General features: G+C 43.6%; 1 protein-coding gene across 1 annotated transcript; it reads left to right on the top strand.

Annotated features, from left to right (window-relative positions):
* Window positions 1–1,689: 1,689 nt before the first annotated feature.
* On the top strand, window positions 1,690–9,159 carry LOC107376230 (very low-density lipoprotein receptor). The gene is made up of 10 exons (XM_015945225.3): window positions 1,690–1,845; window positions 3,473–3,589; window positions 3,755–3,880; window positions 4,779–4,907; window positions 5,467–5,589; window positions 5,854–5,976; window positions 6,587–6,700; window positions 6,780–7,160; window positions 7,239–7,358; window positions 8,816–9,159. Exons 1-10 carry the CDS (start codon window positions 1,788–1,790, stop codon window positions 8,995–8,997), a joined length of 1,473 nt encoding a protein of 490 aa, XP_015800711.3. The 5' UTR covers window positions 1,690–1,787; the 3' UTR covers window positions 8,998–9,159.
* The last annotated feature ends 9,495 nt before the right edge of the window (window positions 9,160–18,654 follow it).

The following is an 18,654-nucleotide window of genomic DNA, read 5'->3' as shown; positions in this document are numbered from 1 at the left end:
CGTGTCGTTTTAACCACGTCCTGTTTGTGCATCTTCCTCCAAGTGGAACATTGACGGAGTCGGGTTTTTACGGACTGATCGTGGACCATCAAAACTTTTTTTTAACCATAATTCTGCCGTCTCATAAATTTGAGAAGTGTCCCTCTTGAATGCATGTCTGGATGTGTCTTCACTATTATCTGTGTTTAATTTAACGACTCACAAGTGGGATCGCTGTACGTCCCACCCTGCAGCCCCTCCCTCTCAGGTCACGTATGCAAAGGGGGGGGGGGGTAGGACCTTTTCTCCTGTCGGTGTCACTGGATTCCATAACGTACAATAAAGACATCTCCTGATTCATTTGTTGTCTTTTCTGGGTTTTTGAGTCTGGATTGAAGCCTAATTAGGTGAAAACTCGCTTGACGTGATAATTTGTTTAGTGTCCTGATCCTGTCCTTCCTCTGGGCATGCCCACCCACGTTTCTTCTCTGGCGTCTGGTTCCTCTACCCGTTTCTGACCTTGTCTCATCGGTCCCAGTGCCAAATAGGCTCTTTTTATGTCTGTCCACGGATTTCCATCTATGTCCATCCTGTCCTGCATAACTAAAGGGATGAGTCAGGTTAACCCAGAATGTCCTCGGTCCAAGCTAGTAGTAGCATAACTCGAGGTAATACTAGAGTAACTCCCCATAAGACCTGTTCTTAAGAGGATTAAGATGGCTGTAGTTTAAGGTGCCACCCTGACTCTCAGAGCCCCCCAAGGTACTTTACAACAATCATTGAAACAGAAGCAAGGTTGCCATTCGCTGGTGCCACCGGTCCATCCAACCGGCACCAGCAGGTGAGGAGGGTGAGGTGTCTTGCTCAAGGACATGACTGCAACAGATTGACCGGGGCTCAAACCTGCAACCCCGATTATAAGGCGGGCACTCCGCTCCTCTGCCGCTGTCGCCCAGTTAAGATCTTTTCTATGGGACAGTTTTAAGCCATCTTACCTGTTTCAGATGGTTTGTTGAACAACCTCAGCTTGATGATGTAGAGTTGATCTGACCGGACTGACGAGTTAACGGCTAGAAGAGCCGTCACTAATCTCGAATTTAATCTTTAAGGTTGTTAAGTAAACATTTATAATGCTGTGATTTATATCTTTGACAAATATTTACTCATAAGTTTGGTTATTTGCAGTAAAAGTTAGCCATGTCTGCAGCAGAACCTGCTAGCGGAGGCATGTGCCACCTCAGGCGGAGCTGTTGGGTTTTTGGACGATCGGGTCATGATTCTCGCTGGGAAGTCCAGTTCTGGGAACCAACCTCAATGTTTTCATGAGGAAAAAAAAGCTGATAATAAAGACCTGTTTTTATATTTTTGTTCCTTCTCTTTCTGCAGATGTAGCATCTGATTCCTTGTATTCCCTTCCGTCCGTCCTTCCTTCCTTTTCTGTTGTGATGGAAATAAATCCAAAGCAATTGAAATAAACAAAACTTGCATATTTTTACAGTACATACATATAAATATCAGTTGGAGCGTTCTATCGGCAGCTGTGACCAGACAGGAAAACTTTATTCACATTTCTGCTAGCCTAGAAATCTGGACCGTCTGGTACCAAAGCAGAAGGATTTTGCTCACATAGGATGGCTCGCTTTTAAGCCACATTTCTGCTTCATGACTGTCGAGGGAGGGTGACTTACCCATATCCCACTTTCCTTTGATCCCTGTTGGCTCCGCCCACATTTAGAAGAGCGAGTGGAAACGTGACCTTCATCAGATCTTCAGTCAGGAGTAACAGCTACTAGCCCCTGAACAGCAGCATGAATCTGCTGCAGCACGCCTCACTCATCCTTCTCCTTTTTGCCCAACATCAGACAAGTAAGTTCAATATTTTACATGAGATTGTTTATTTTCTGTCTTTTCCTAAATTACAAAGTGCTGCGACTCATATTCAGTAAACTTCGAGCAAAGTCCTCATTTGTAATTTTGTTAACATGCATGGACAAGACAAGATTACAGAATAAGATGTTGGTTTCATTAAAAAGAAAAGCACCGGCTGAGCTGTGCTACACCTCTCTGGGTATTTAACGTTGTACGTTTACTGTTGTTTAATATTGTACTTTGACTTTTCCCCTTGTGCAAATATGTTTACTGGCTTTGCATTTGTTTGCTGAAGCAAAACCTCTTGCAAACGTTAGAATAAACACAAATATCTGTGTTGCACAAGTTTACTGGAATCAGTACAGAAACAGTAGGCGTGTTGGTAAGCAGCTCTTGGTTTTGCAAAGAGGCGATTATAACTCAAACAAATCAGAAAGGGTGGTGGTGAGTGGTGAATGTGGGCTTTGGAAGCAGCTAGAATGGAGTGTCATCTTCAAAGATGTGAACATTACTATTGATTTTAGGAAAAATATGTCAGATTGGAAGCAAATCTTTGATGAAAAGACGTGACCCGAGAACAGAGTCCTGAGGAACACCTGTGGAGTTTGGCTTTGTGCAGCCATAGAAGTGAGTTTTGAACCAGTTAAAATGTGTCTCCGAAGTGCCAATAGAAGTTCATCTGCCTTGTATAATGGTTTGGGAGAGGTTATCATCAAGGGTGCCCCCAAGGGGTGGCCATGGCCACCCCTAAAAAACAGCTGCCCCCCCCCCCCCCCCCAGGAAAAGCCAGTGTCAATAAATCATATTACTGTTCAGTCAAACTATATAATGATCTTGTTTATTCAAGACATAATTGTAAAACAAATAAAAATAATACAATTAACAAGTAAAGAAATATGTTTCTGCTGATCACCATTTTAAAAAAAAGTTTTTATCTTCATAGTTTTTTTTGTGAACAAAGCAACAGGTGAATTAACCAGAAAAAATACATTTTTAATTCACTTTGAAATAACATTTTAAATAACTAAAATTTCTTTTTCTGATATGTTTGGGTTTGTAAAATTTAAGTGAAATGTTTTGGATGCGTACTGTTTTTTTTGTCTGTTTGTTTGTTTGTTTTTTTGTTTTAAAAAAACTAATAACGGAGCAATGCAGTACATTGCCACAGGCTAAACTCTCCCAGACGTACTACAAGGACCAATTTGGTGTGTCACCCAAAAATAATTTTTTGGCCTCATCTGGCCACCCCTATCAAAATTTTCTGGAGGCGCCCCTGGTTGTCATGTACTTGACTTGTAATTTGCGATACAATCAGACAAGTAATTAATACTTTCAGAAAGCAACAATCGTAATTAAATTAGCTCCAAACGTTTTGGCCCCGTAGCAGATTTAAACAACAGCATCAACCCACTCAGCTGAATGATTCTGTCCATCAGGGGCTTTGAAGTGTTCACCTCTGGAGTTCAGGTGTTGCAACAGCAAATGCATCCCATCGACCCTGAAGTGTAACGGTGTGGATGACTGTGGCAACGACACGGATGAAGACTCTCATTTAATGAGGAACTTTTGTAATTTTTCTGTAATCCTGGAGGTTCCCTAATCCCTCTTTGGTTTTCACTTCTAGCAAAATTAACATGCAGACCACCAATGTTCAGCTGTGGCAACCACCAGTGCATAATGTCCTCATGGGTCTGTGATGGAGACATGGACTGCAAAAACGGAGCTGATGAGAAGGATTGTGGTAAATAAATGTTGGCACTTACTTTGATGATCTTCATGCTTCTCCTTGAAATCACAGCCAAGTTCTAAACTCTGCCTTTTGACATCATAAAAGACTTGAGTGGTTAAAAGTCAAACAGCTCTGAGTTCCTCAAATCACGATTTCCTGGGTGTGTTTTCCTTCTAGGTGTCAGAGCCTGTGGACATGATCAGTTCAGCTGTGGAAACCAAACAGGTTTATGTGTAGCAATCACCTGGAGGTGTGATGGAGATGAAGATTGTCCAAATGGAGCTGATGAGCAGAATTGTGATCGTACGTACATAACTATTATCTGTCTTTGAAGATATCTTTCTACACTTCAGTGCCACTTTCATAGCAGTTCAGGTGAATGTGTTTCTGTCAGCTTTGTTTCCAATGATGCACTGAAAACATGGAAAAACCCATGCCGGAAAAGTCTCCAGGTGTTCCTTGGGAGTCTGGGAGGAGCTGGAGAGTCTCTGGGGAGAGGGATCTTGGATTTAGGCCAGATTTCTGCAACCATAATGGTCCAATCAGCTGCTTCCCCCCTCAGCCCTCAGCCGAACTGGTGACAGGACCTTTTGAAAAGAGAACGTTTATGTTTTTCATAAATATCTATGGAAGAGGATAACGGCTAATGAAAAAAATAGCCTCTCTTTTTCTCAACGTTCTGAGAAGATTGTGAGAAATCTGAGAAAAAAGTCCGAACTCCGACTTTAAAGTCAGAAATCTTTTTTCCTCTCCCATCAATAGGCTGTGGGAGATCTGCAGGCACTTTTCAAAACATTTGGTTTCAATTATCAAGTTTTAAAACTGAAAAAAGAAATGGCAAAAAAACTTGGAAATTTTTATTTTACATTGATTTTTGTGTAAATTGATGTAAAAACATGAACTGATCTAAGAATTTTACTTTTACTTAATTATTTTTTTGCAAAAATTTCAACTAAATCCTTCCATGGAAAAATCTAGAAAATGCTTAAAACTGCATGTTTTCATCATGTATATTTTAAACCCCAGGTTTTTTCTTGTATTTATTTATTTATTTATTTATTTATTTATTTATTTATATCCTTTCTAACCAAAGAGCCTTTGTGGCTCCAGAGCTGCAGACTCCTGGACCAGAATGCTTGCGTCCCTCTTTTCTCCTGCCTGTTGAAAAGGCCAGGCACGTTTCTGTGAATGTCTCTTCCAGAGCCCAAGGAATGTAAACCAGAAGAGTTCAGCTGTGGAAACTCGACAGGTCAATGTATTCCAAAGGCCTGGAGATGTGATGGACGTGAAGACTGTGTACTAGGAGCTGACGAGAAGGACTGTAGATACAGTTAAGCCCACACATCTGCATTTACTTTTTACACCAACAATGATAAAATATACAATTTAAGGAAGTAAATTAGTTATAATTAAAATAAGACTGCTCTAACTTACAGAAATTACAGTTAGTTATCATCACACACTGGTGAAACTAATCTCTGCATGTGACCCATCCCCACGGTGAGCTGCAGCAGTGGCTGCGCTCGGGAACCATTTGGTGCTTTAACCCCCAGTCCAACCCCTTAACCCTCTGGAGGCAGGCGTTGCAGATTAGCAGCGTTAAAACCTACCTACCTGGTTACTCCACGTACATATTTCATGAGCATTTCTCCGACCAGAGAATGTTGCTGTTGTGTCCTTGGACAAGACACCCAGCCCGCCGTGCCTGCTGGTGGTGGTCGGAGAGACCAGAGAGCTCAGCAGGCCTGTGGTCACACCGTAGATCATCCCCACCAGTGTGTGAATGTTGTTGAAGAAGCCTGAGAGCGCATTATGAAAAAAGGCCATTTACCATAAACCTGGACCGTGGTTGTGCTTCAAAAACAATTTTCTGTACTTTTCACTTGTAGACTTAAGAACCTGCACACAGTCAGAGTTCAGCTGTGGAAACGAAACAGGTGCGTGCATACTAAGCAGGTGGAGATGTGATGGAGACAAAGACTGCCCAAATGGAGCCGACGAGAAGGATTGTGGTACGTATTTTAGATCAACAGCGGGCTTTTTGTTTCTGCGCCGGTCGTCTAAGAGGGAGCGATCTCTGCTTGTAGCCTTTCATGCAGTTTAGTGTGATCTGTCAGCTTTCAGCTACCTCGTGGTGTTCTGGATGAAAATCTTTACAGCAGGCGATGATGAGCCCTGCTGGACCATGATCCCTTATCGACCTACGTTTACATTGTACCTGGAGTTTAGGCCACTTTAACTTGCATTGTCTGTGGTGCATTTTTCATCTCTTCTAGAGGCAAAAACATGTGGGCCAAAAAGGTTCAGCTGTGGAGACCCAAAAGGTCAGTGCATATCAACCCGGTGGGTCTGTGATGGAGATAAAGACTGTCCAAATGACGCTGATGAGAACAATTGTGGTGAGTTAGTTTCTGCATATTTACTCCCTTCAAAGTCTTCCACTAGAACGTTTTCAGCTGGTTTAGTCCTTTTCGTGGCCTGCCTTCCACTTAAGGCGTGTGGTTACTGTGTTTTTCGGGAGGTCTGTAGGCGTTTGGACTGACCTCCAGTGTGAAGCTCCACATCTGAAACAAAAACCGTCCATTATCAGTGAGAGCTCTAAGTGTATGATGAGGTTGTCTCCCCGCTAATACGATACCAAAATGTAGCCCAGCGTCTGGAAAACGAACAGAGCTGTAGACTGTTAGTCGGCTACGTCAGCCATCTTGAATGGGTCTAAAATTGGCTGTTTCTGTTTCTGCCATGTTTGTTACCTTTGGACAGGACGTCCCTACTGAGCACCTAGAACATGATTGTTTGTCTCTCAGATTTGGACAGATAATCCATTTGGGTGACCTTGAAAACAATCGATGGCGTGTTTATCCATCACTGTTAGCCTTGTGCGGACAGTCCATCCAGTTTGTCCTTCAGGCTCTGAACATTTAGTCCAATAAGTAAAGCAGAACATGAGCCCAGACTGGTTTCCACCCTGGTTGCTGGGATCAGTGGTTATTCATTTCTATTTTCTAGCTGATCACACATGCAGATCGACTGAGTTTAATTGTGGAAGCCAGTGTATTCCGCTCATTTGGCGCTGTGATGGAGAAGAAGATTGTTTGAATGGAAATGATGAGGGGGGTTGCTGTGAGTATACTTTAGATTTGCTTTTCTCCTACATGTGTAATATGTCCCTGAGTGTCCTGGGCCTTCTCCTCTCCTCCAGTCCACCAGCAGTGTACAGACCATCAGTTCCGCTGCAGCAATGGTAAATGCATCCCTGTGTACTCAGTCTGTAACAATAAACCAGACTGTGACGACGGCAGCGACGAAGTTTACTGCCCACTCGCCTCCTGCAACTCTGCATCCTTCCGGTGCAACAACAGTGATTGCATACCTGGCTTTTGGTCCTGCGACGGCGACGAAGACTGCTCCGACGGCTCAGATGAGTGGCCCCAAAACTGTGTCTCAAATGAACAACCCTCCTCTGATTCTCACAACTGCACATCCCATCAGTTTCACTGTGGCAACAGACTATGCATTTCTAAAAGTTGGAAGTGCGATGGAGACGATGACTGCCCCGATAAATCAGACGAAGCCGACTGCGGTACGAATTCAGTTAAAACCTTCCTACCAGCAGCTTTTTTCCTCCGCTGGATCCAAATGTCTCTCTTTCCCTCTGCAGATTTCAATGAGTGTCTGCACAACAATGGTGGCTGCTCTCACATTTGCAAAGACCTGAAGATTGGCTATAAGTGCTTGTGCCCAGAAGGGTATACACTATTAGGCCGTAAGCTCTGCCAACGTACGTGACTCTAAACTACGGCCAAATATTTATCTGCTTTCAAAACTCTGATTGTATTTATCTTAAAGAGCAAGTTCACTGAGAATACATTTTTTTTAAGTAGGATCGGTGACTCTGAGTTTTTCATGCAGGCTGAACATGAAAATAGTCTCCTACACCTATCTCCTGCACTGGCCGCAGTTAGAAAATAGACGAAGACAGGCTTGGATTAGAAAAGGCTGACAGATCTACGTCACAGTAAAAATGAACATTGATGGACTCCATCTTGACTTACGACAGGGAAGGCTGTTGGTGGTTTAGTGTCCAGAAAACGGCAGAGGACGCCTCGGGTGTAGAAGCTAACCGTTAGCATTAGTGTTGTGGCTAAGGAACGGCAGGTTCTCCACTTAATGTCAAGAAAGGTGCAGACATGGGTACCAAAGTCATTGTTGCCCATGGTTATGGTCGGCTGTTGTATCAGAAAGTAGCACGAGTGGAATTACTTTTCCAAGCTTTATTTGAGCCTGTGTCACATGTAGGAGAATCAGGGATCTCCCTTAAGCCTCTCACTTCTTCTCCTTCTCTCCTACCTATGATCTCTTATCCTCTACTGACCCCTAGAGATACACAACAATTAGCAACTCCACCACACAGCCGAACTCCTCCAAGCTAGCTAAACATCAACGATGCAGAACAGAGTCAGTGGTAGAGCTGTGTTGCTGTTAGCCAGTCATAGGAGAGACATCCAGATATCAGGAAATAAGTCTCCTAAACCTGCTGTGGTCTGCTCCGCTCTCCTCCGGCTAACTTCTGCTTCCTGAAGCAACTCACAAGGCGTTCGTTATTGCTAGAGACCACTGCAGATTTACTGAAACAATGAGTGAACTTGGGGTGTTTCTTAATGTCAAGGCGCCTTGCTTACGAGGACACTGTCCTTCCTTGGTCAAAGAAAACGGTTAAATGGAACAGACTTGCATCACGTGACCGCTGCTTCCACGGCGGTCACGTAATGTCACGTGACACGGTAGATAACATTATATTTTATACGTATTAGTCTCAATATAAATATATAACGAGACTTTTACTTTTTAAATTGTGTAAATGTTTATTAAATTAAAAATATTAGTGAGTTACTGCCCGCTAGCCACCGAAGCTGCACCCACTAAGCAACTAACCAACCATGGATAACTTCTTTGGATCTAAAAAAAAAATTTAAGTTAGTTGACTTGCTTTTAAACTTGAAATTTGTCCCTGAAGTAGCTGCTGGCTTCTGATTCGCCATCCTTTTGAAAATACCGCGGTGTATTCTGGATAATTTTTGACCAAGGCTAGGCTACAAGACTCCTTCCGTGTATCCTCGCTCAGCTAGCTTAACGGCTAACAAACGGAGAACACACGCCTCGGTAGAACATGAACGTCGGAACACGTCTTTAAGAGCATGCTAGCACTGATGCATGTATCATTGTTTCTGCTTTTAGGTAATGGACTGATTTCAACAAGAGGAATAAGAAAAAAGATTAAATTCCTCAATGCTGCTTTGATGATGCAGACAAAAGGAAACAAAATGAAAGCAAAAACGCATATTTTTGATTTCATCGCCTCCTGGTACAGGAGTCCCGTTCAGCTTGCATCCCGCCTCCGGTCCAGTGACCCCTGGTGATCAACTCCAGCTTCCTGTGATCCTGCTCGAGATCAAGCGGGTGTAGAACACACATGGATGGATTTGTTTGAAAGTCTGTAATGAACAAAAACAAAAACAAGCATTTCTGCTGCTTATCTTAGAAAGACACAAACATATAAATAAAGGTTTTTCCCACACTCATTGGTTTTAGTGTCAGTTTTGCCTCCAGAAGCATCTTCATGCCAGACTCAACAGGTGTTGGAAACCTTCCTCAGAGGTTCTGGTCCATACTGACGTCAGTGACATGACATCATCAGACAGCTCCATCCATGATGAGACTCTCCTGGTCCACCACATCCCAAAGCCACACTCACTGGCCCACTCGCCCTGCACCCTTCTGTGAAGTGCACTTAGAGGGAGGTGCCCTGTAAGGCTTCGAGTGCGTAGTACAGAACCGCAGGATGGAGATGGGAAGCAAAGCGCCATCGACCGTAACGCATGCCGGTCGTGTTTTGTGCTACTGTAAAAAAAATCTTTATCAACAACTTTCAAACTAATAATTGTAGGACAACAATAACATCCGTCGCTGTTCACATTAAAACTTAGTCTAAAGCATTCAGAGCATGGAAAAATATCATTAATCGTCCTAAATTGAACTTCTTTCTTTTGAAAACACATATTTTCAGAAAAGGCACTTGAACGGTGGCTCCGCCTTCTTCTCAAAATTGCCAAGCAGAATTGTGGGTAATACCCTTTAGCAAAGTGCGAATCAAGGGTGCAAAAGGGGCGTGGTCTACTTGCGCTCTTGGGGATTGGGACACTCTATGCACTTGCACCGAGTAAGTAGATACATGTCTACTGTTCTCTCTCTCTATATATCACTGATATACTGATAGTAATGTTTCTGTCTAATATATTTAAAGGGGCTATAAGGAAGTTTGACAGCCAAAACGTGTATAGAAATAATAAATGTCTTCTTCATACATTCTCCTGCAATGCCCTGGTCCTGTAGAATGAACCCTGGCATTTTTACTGTGATTGCCTGTTTTTCTGTAAAATCACAGAAAAAGAGAGCTGCTCGGGTCGAGCAGGCTGCTTCATGCGCGTTCACGCTCAGGCATCGCCCGTAGCATTTGCTATCAGTAGCTTTAGCAGCAGAGAGAGAGGCAGTGCCACTTTGTCGCTGTTCCTAACGCCTAGTGATGAACCTAGCTACATTTTAGGTGTGCTCTTGCTGTGTGTTATTTCTAATTCCATGTTGTTGTTCTTTTTTAAAACACAGAAACTGTTTTGTTACCTGTTATTGACACTACGTTTCGCCGACGGCTGCCGGCTTCTTCAGGCTGACGTCAAAACCTAGAGAGCCTGGAGGGGGTTGGGGACACACAGGGACGTTGAAACCTGGGGGAGCACCTAAGGGGAAAAAACCTGGAGTGGCCTTGGGAACACAAGGAGGCACGTGAGGAGGGATGCAGACAAGGAGAAACATAAGGGAAACCTAGAGAGGGATGGAGAACACAAGGAGACACATGAGGGTGACGCAGGACGCAGACCATGACAATTACTCGGTTAATAGATACATTTGCAGGGCTCTCTATTTCTCTGACCTATACTTGGCCTGCGTCACAGCTGAGCTTCAGACGGCGGGTTTTGGAGTCTTATTTCCTGATATTTGGACATCTCATCCCGGACTGGATAACAGCAATGTGACTCTACCACTGACTTTGCAACGTCGATGTTTTATCTCCACAAATAACACAAGCCTGGAGGAGTTCTGCTGTGTGGTGGTGGTGCTGATGTTAATGGTTAGCTTTTACTAGCCGAGACGTTTTCTGCTGCTTCCTGGACGTTGAAACAACAGCCCTCCCCGTCATGACCCAAGACTGGTGAGTCCATGAATGCTAACTCAGTGTGACATCGATCTGTGAAGATTTTCAAATCCTAGATTTTCACCGTCTCTTTATCTCTCTCTATATCTTGTCTCCTCAATCAGAAGCTAATGCAGGAGATAGGTGTAGGAGACTATTTTCATGTGCAGCAGGAGCTCAGGTGGTAGAGCGGGTTGCCTCATGATCGGAGGGTCATGGGTTCGATTCCAGCTCCTGCCAGGGGTATTCTGCTGTTGAGTCCTTGGGCAAGGCACTTCACCCAACTTGCCTGTGTGGTGATCAGAGGGGCCGACGGCGCCAAATGGCAGCCTCGCCTCTGTCAGACCGCCCCAGGGCGGCTGTGGCTACAAAGTAGCTTACCATCACTGGCAGTGTGTGAATGTGAGAGTGCGTGAGTGTCCTAAACAAGCGCTATATAAGTTTGATGTATTATTATTATTATTATTTTCAGCTTGCATGAAACACTCAGAGTGACCCGGTATAATCAGTGTTCCACACCTTTGAACATTTTGTTGTCTGCATTTGGTTTTTAATACTGTGTAGTTTCGTTATTATAGAGTGCATGACCTGAAGGACTTGTTAGAGGGTTGTCGTGACTACACATGATGAGTGACACATGGGTGTCCTCTAGAGGACAAACAACATATAGGACTGATTTGCATGCTGCATTGGGACAAAATTCAAAGAACTGCTGCATAATAGATGACATGGGCTGAATGGAGCAAACACGATGAATCTGTGATGGAATGGTGTTGTCTGAAATGCCCCTTTGATTGGTTCATTGGAGTATAAACGAGGTGATCGGGAAAACCACAGGGACGACCCGATGTCATTTAGGAAAGAAAGAGTTTTGCTGCTTTTAGATCCCAACAGGGGCGCCTCCAGAAATTTTTGATAGGGGTGGCCAGACGGGGCCAAAGAAATTTTTTGGGTGGCACACCAAATTGGTCCTCCCTCTGGGAGGGTGTAGCATGTGGCGATGTGTTGCATTGCTCTTTTATTTGTTTTTAACAAAAAAAAAAAAACAAAAAAACTGTATGGATCCTAAACATTTTTTAAATTTTACAAACACAAACATTTCAGAAAGATACATTTCAGTTATTTAAAATATTACTTACATTTTTATTTTAAAATGTATTTTTTTGTTCAATTCACCTGTTGCTGTGTTCACCAAAAACTTGGTGAAAAAAACTTTTTTAAAAGGGTGAGCAGCAGAAACGTGTATTTTTTTATCCTGATTATTTCTTTACTCATTAATTTTATTATTTTTTTTATTTTGTTTCACAATTTTGTCTTGAATAAATAAAATCAATTTATGGTTTGAGTGAACATTAATATGTTTTATTGCAACACATTCTCACTCCCAGCACGTCAAAAACAAACGCTTGGTCAGCCACCCTCCACGTCACACCCCTGATGCCAAAAGTGTGCTTTTTCGTCACTTTTGTACAAAAAGGGTTTTTTCCCTTTTCTGACTGCAGATCCCAATGCAGCGTAAAACTAACGCGATGGGATGTCTGTAGCCGGGCACCAAACAAGCTCATTGTACCTCACCCCTATCCCACCCTTAACCATCCTGCTAGCTAATGCGTTACCCTTACAGTGACCAAGCGTTTGTTTCCCACATAAATGGGTTTGGACCGAGCCAACGCTAGGGGGAGGTTTCAACTACCAAGGTGCAGGTTAGAAGTAGAGGGCATTTGTAACCTCCCCCTCGCCAGATGGTATGTTCTAACGTTCCCCTAGCCTGGGCGGCAAATCCGAAAGTTCAGTCAGACTGCATGGGAAACAAACGCTTGGTCACTGTGATAGTAACGTTTTAGGTAACAAGAGGGTTAAGGTTAGCATGAGGGCAAGAGGAAGGTTATAAATAGCAAAACATTAAGGTTTAGGTGTGGTTAAATGAGCCGGTTTGGTGCCGCAGCAGCGGGCATGCCATCGCGTCAGTTTTACGCTGCATTAGGATCTGCAGTCAGAAAGGAGAAAACCCTCTTTTCGTACATAAGTGATGGAAAAAGGGCACTTTTGGCATCAGGAGTTTGACACGGAGGGTGGCTGACCAAGCGTTTGTTTTTGACGTGCTGGGAGTGGGAATGTGTTCATTAACACTGGCTTTTACTGGAGTGGGGGATCAGTCATTTTCTAGGGGTGGCCATGACCACCCCTGGCCACCCCTTGGGGGCGTCATTGGGTCACAGAGTGGCAAAAAAAACAGCAGTTTAATCTGGATAATAAACAACTCTTCCAACTGCTCATGAACTTTTTATTCTAACTCAGTTTAGAGCACAGTGATACGTACAATCGTGGAACAGAACCAAGCCCCCACAATGCGGGTGAAAAACTGAAGCAATCCCAGAAGTGAAATAAATTGCAGTTCCACCCTCATCCACTAGGGGCTGGTGTCAGAAGCGAGCAAATCCTCATTGACTCCCATGTTAAAAATACCAATTTCACAGCAGAAATAAACATGTTTACAGCCTGGTACCAAAACATGTTTTTGGTTTAAATGATCTAGTTTACACTCATGACAACTCTGAGGGGGGTGAATTTTTTCTCACTCTTCTGTTTAAGTGTATTAAAAGCCTAAAATTCTGTATAATTAATGAGCATCAGACCCACGTGACCACAGAGCTAGCTCCGTGGAAAGGCCTCAGTAGAGCCTCGGCCTCGCCTGAAAACTGTTCCGTCATTTTCAGTCTCTCAACTTACAACATTAGTTGTAGCATTTGTGCGTTCTTTTTTGGATATTATTTGTGCAATTGTTGGACAAAATGACTTGCTGTGGCATTAATTGCACTAATAGAGCATCCAAGGAGACTCCACTTCATTTTTTTCAGTAAGTAAAATGATATTTTTGTATTTTAGGTCACTGCCGAGTTGAGCTTAGATTTTAACATGTACTGATTAACCATGAAATTTAAATGTAATAGGGTAAAACCCAGTGCATTTAACATAATGCTGCACTTTAAAAAATGGGTTGAAATATAACATGTTGGTGGAGCTGGGTTCCCACTATCGGCTTGTGGAGCTCTCGGGAGACCGATGTTTTCCACCCGGTTTTACCCAGCGGTCAGCCCGGCGTATCTCTGACTCAGAAGCTCTGGTGTTGTGCAAAGTTAACTCCGGTTGTAGCTAGGTTGCTACCTCCGTTAGCTTAGCTCCCACCTCCGCGTTAGCTTTGGGTTAGCTTCAGGTTAGCTTGTAGCTAGTTCGACCGGGTGTCGTCAGTTGATCCCAGCCTTACAGCCCCACCCTCAGCTCCTCCTCTCTTCCCTTTTGTGGAATTGTCTGGGCTTGACGGAACCTGTGACACGGTCAAAATGGTGGTGGTGGCCACCTCCCATTTATCTTCCAAAACGTGTTATTGGAGTCTATGGAAACCCATTGTCCAATATTTATATGTCGATGTACAGAACATGGGGAACAAAGCAGAATTTACCTGTAGAGTGCCTTTTGTAGGTAAGGATGTCAGTTTTTACCTCAGTGAGATTATCACCTTTTTCTATAGTAATAAAGGGTATTCTGTAGATCTTTTATTGACTCGGTTTTAACCTTCTGCTCGATTGCCTGGTTTGGCATTTTGTCAGTGAAAAATAGGTCCCGCCTGGCAGGGATAGTTAACAAATCCAGTAAAATAACTATAGCAGGAACGACGAGTTAGTCCTCCTCCCTCCAGGGAGAAGGTTTAGGCTGCCTCCTATTAGAAGTTACAAACGAATGTTGTACGTTTGGCTCTAAAAGCTATAACTCTGCAGTATGACATGGTCTATCTTTTGTCTTGCTGTTATCGGATTGAACTGTTTTTATGTTGCATGTTGTTTTTATTTTTGTGGAATCCTTTATTTTGGGTAGATGGATGTCACAAAGGGCATTATGGGGTCGATGTAGATTGTGCAGACTGATGCTGCGCTCCAAATTTCCTCAAGAGAGATAATAAACTAACTGAAAGTCGTCTTTTCTATGGAGTCACTGTCCCTGCTTATAGAAGCTGACCTGAAGACGTTTGCAAGATTTCTTTGTCTCATGCTTGATAAATCTGTATTTTATTTTAGTAAAGGACCGAAAAATACCCACAATGCCTTTTATTTCAACAATGTTTTCGACTCATCACAACCCAAACCCTTTCTTGCAGCCACTGTTGCACAGTACTCCATAATAAATGTACCACAGGCAGCTACTTTGTTTGAAGTGATTGACCAAATAAATGCATGTTGTTGAAAAGCAGACAAGAAGTCCCACTTTATCTACTGATTATGCCATTTAGACAAAACATCCCTGTGATAAGATGAAACATGCTTAACAAAATCCAGATGAACCGGATCGGAAAAAAAACTGTTACAACAAACAAGAGCCTCGTTTGTTAAGCCACCAGCGCGGCGGCGGGTGCCTCCTGAATACTGGAAGAACCAGAAACCGCTCAGAGGCTGTGATGAAAACAGTTGGACTTTGCAGGATGATTCAAAAACCCGCGAGGGCGTGTCCACCTGTGACAGCACTCCCAACACTCCTGACTGTCCATCTGCTCTCTGTCCACGTTTCAGGAATTAAATACTTACATGAGCCATTTGAAAATCTCCCATTTTGTGACATCACAAAAAGGAAAATTAGCCTAGACACCCCCTCCCCCCTTCAGAGAGGGTTCAGCTTGAACGTTAGTGATTTGATGAGCTAAAGTGAAATGGGGCTGGGCATTTTACACCAGGTTTACCCCAGATTTCCTCTGTAGGCAGGAAATCTGAAGACAAGCTGAGATTCAAGTTTATGCTCCAGTTTTGGAAGTAGACGGTTAGGAGGTGGAACGGTTTTATGGTGAGCTGATTGGCTCTGACCATCAGCTCCTAATGTAAAGGGAACAGACTGAAGACTCGTGAGCTCAACAACATGTTAAGGTGAAGAATGGAATTCAAAGAGTAGATCTGGTAGAGCACCTGATGAAGAAGTACCTACATGGTCCCATTGTTTGGGTGCTACACAACTTTGTCCAGTCAAAGATGCATCTAGTCGGGAAAAGTCAAAGTCTGGTCAAGACTGTGTCAAGCCAAGTCAAGTCACCATCCATCCATTCTTCTCCACTCATCTGGGGCCGGGTTGCGGGGGCAGCAGCCTAAGCTGCTCTCCAGCCACTTAAGCCAGCTCTTCCGGGGGAATCCCAAGGCGTTCCCTGGTCAGGTGAGAGACATAGTCCCTCCAGCGTGTCCTGGGTCTCCCTTTAGTTCTCCCAGTTGGACGTGCCTGGAAAATCATGTCAATCATTTCCTCAGTACCGCTCTCTCAGTCCTCCAGGCGACGTCTTTTTTCCAGGTGTTTTTCTAACAGGAAGTCTGGTTGAAATCAGCCGTGGTGTTACTCCCACTTTGAACCTCATCCCTGACCTGGAGAGGTCATTTTTTAATGAATCCTGTTTTTTCACCCTGTTATAAATAAATCGCTATTACTTGCACCAATCTGTGTTAACTAAATAGTTGGGTCCAAGTCATTCAATTGTGACAAGCCTCTCTACAAGAACCTCTTGAAGACTCTGCTCTTCAGAGGGCATCTCCTACCAGTAGTGCTTACCCCTTCTCCTCCTATGCTTGCAGTTTATTTCCACGCCGTCACCTCTGAGCTTAAACACGAGCTGAGACAGAAACTGGGTCGCTGTGATGATCTGAGTGGATTCAAAAATGCAGTTTGATCCTGAAATGAGTTTTATTTGTCAAGCGTATTTATTCTGATTTTGTCAGCTCAGTGTTTTTGTTCTACTCTGTATCGTGGTTTACACCCCCCCCACCCCCACCCACCCCACCCTGATGTAAACCTCCCGACTGTATGAGTTTATAGCTAAAGAGGCGACCGTAAAAGAGTTTTACGAGAGCTGAAAAACCTCCACTCAGAGAGCGGTAATTGCTGTGCAGCGTTGGTGTTTATTAGACCATTTTACCGCCTGTTGATGTTTTCACTGGAGAATAAAACCACGAGAGAACATTGACCACAAAGCACACGCCCGCTTGAGTTTGGATGACTTTTGTAACACATCTTATAAACTCTGGTGGCAGGTTTGACATTTTAAAGGATTTTCCGACTTTTACAATGAAGAGGTGCCAGTTATAACTACATGAATGATTTTGAGCCATGTTTTCAGGGTTCTGCAGGGCAGCTCTACTCTAGATGGCTGAACTGCTGCTGCGGCGTGTCCCTGCTCGTGCCCTTCGCTCTGCTGAGCAGGAGCTGCTGGAGGAGGTTCTCCACTCTAAACTGAGATCGGGGGGGTAAGGGCCTTCACAGTGATGGAAGCTGTGGAGCGAGCTCCCAGTGACAGTGAAGCAAGCGCCGTCTCTTCATGATTTTAAATCACGCCGTAAAACCCACTTTTATTGGCTAGCTTTCCCCAACATTGACACTGGCTTTTACATATTTATCATTTGCATTGCACAGTTTTGAATTTCTTTTATTTGTCTATTTTAGATTTTACAGATTTTTATTCAACATGTTTTTGTTATTAATCAAATCAAATCAAACTTTATTTATGTAGCACTTAATCATATAATGCATGTAACTCAAAGGGCTTAACAAATTAAAAAGGCCTCGCATTCCCCCCCCCCATCCCCAGAATTTTAAAAACAGTCTGAGAATAAAAACCTCTTCACAACACTCATCCTCCAGCACACACACACACACACACACACACACACACACACACACACACACACACACACACACACACACACACACACACACACACACACACGCACATGCACACATCCCACCCCCCACCCCCCACCCCTACCCCCCTCCCCCTGGAAAAAACACAATGGACTGAGTTTAGATGAGCCAGACCAGCTAAGATAAGGAAATGCCATCAGGGGAGCCATCCGCCTCGACTGCAGCAGATCCACGGCAGCAGCCGAGGCACCGACACAGGGCACCCAGGGCAGGGAGGGCGGAGACCCCCACCTGCACCCAGGCACACCTGGAAAGCACCCAGCCTCCACAGCTGACCACTGCCCCCGGGGCAGAGGGCTCCCACAGAGGAAACACTGGAAAAAGGCTAGATTAAGGTTAAAATATGAAAAAATAAGAGCCAAAATGAAAATTGTAATATAAAAAGTTATATAGATATTAAAATTATGTTGTTCATAAATCTATGGTTAAAAAAAATATTACAATCCTATTATCCTATTATTACTCAGGTTTTTATGTCCTGTTCAGCACCTTGGGCCTCCGCTAAGGTGGTAGAAGCTGCTTCATAAATGAATAATGAAAAACCATCACTCTAAGTCTTTTTTAATCTTAATTTATTTTTCTCCCATCTTTTAATATTTTTGTTCCTGTGATGCACATCGTGACTGTTATCTTGAGAAGCGCCATATGAAAAAAATCCTTTCTTAAACATGACATTTAGCTTTGCTTAATAAAACAAACATCTAAAGTTGAATAAAACAAATGTAAAATGAAATCTGAATGTGAATTTTAATGCTTCAAATGTAAGTAAACATTTTCTGTGGTTTGGACTGTGATGAGTTTAAAAATGTGGGCGGTGATCCTGGTTGTAGTTTTCACCCCTGGCTCCGAAGCCCCACCCTCTGATTCCAAGAACAGGAAGCACGTGTCCATTTTTGTCTCTTCTGGAAAGGGTTACACTCTAGTAAAGTCCATCTGGACATAGCTCCGCCTCACGGTTTTTGGGTTGAGGGTGTGTACCTCAGGAATCACACCATCCTCAGACCCCGCCCCCACGAACCCGGGCCCCCCTCGGCCCCGCCCCACCACCCCCCTGGACCACATAGAAATGAGTCTGATGTTGTCAAACTATTAACAGAGGGAAGCT

Source organism: Nothobranchius furzeri, chromosome 12 (assembly GCF_043380555.1).
Source record: "Nothobranchius furzeri strain GRZ-AD chromosome 12, NfurGRZ-RIMD1, whole genome shotgun sequence".
NCBI lineage: Eukaryota > Metazoa > Chordata > Actinopteri > Cyprinodontiformes > Nothobranchiidae > Nothobranchius > Nothobranchius furzeri.
Note: the sequence above shows the minus strand (reverse complement) of the source record. Positions and strands in the feature narration are given on the sequence as shown.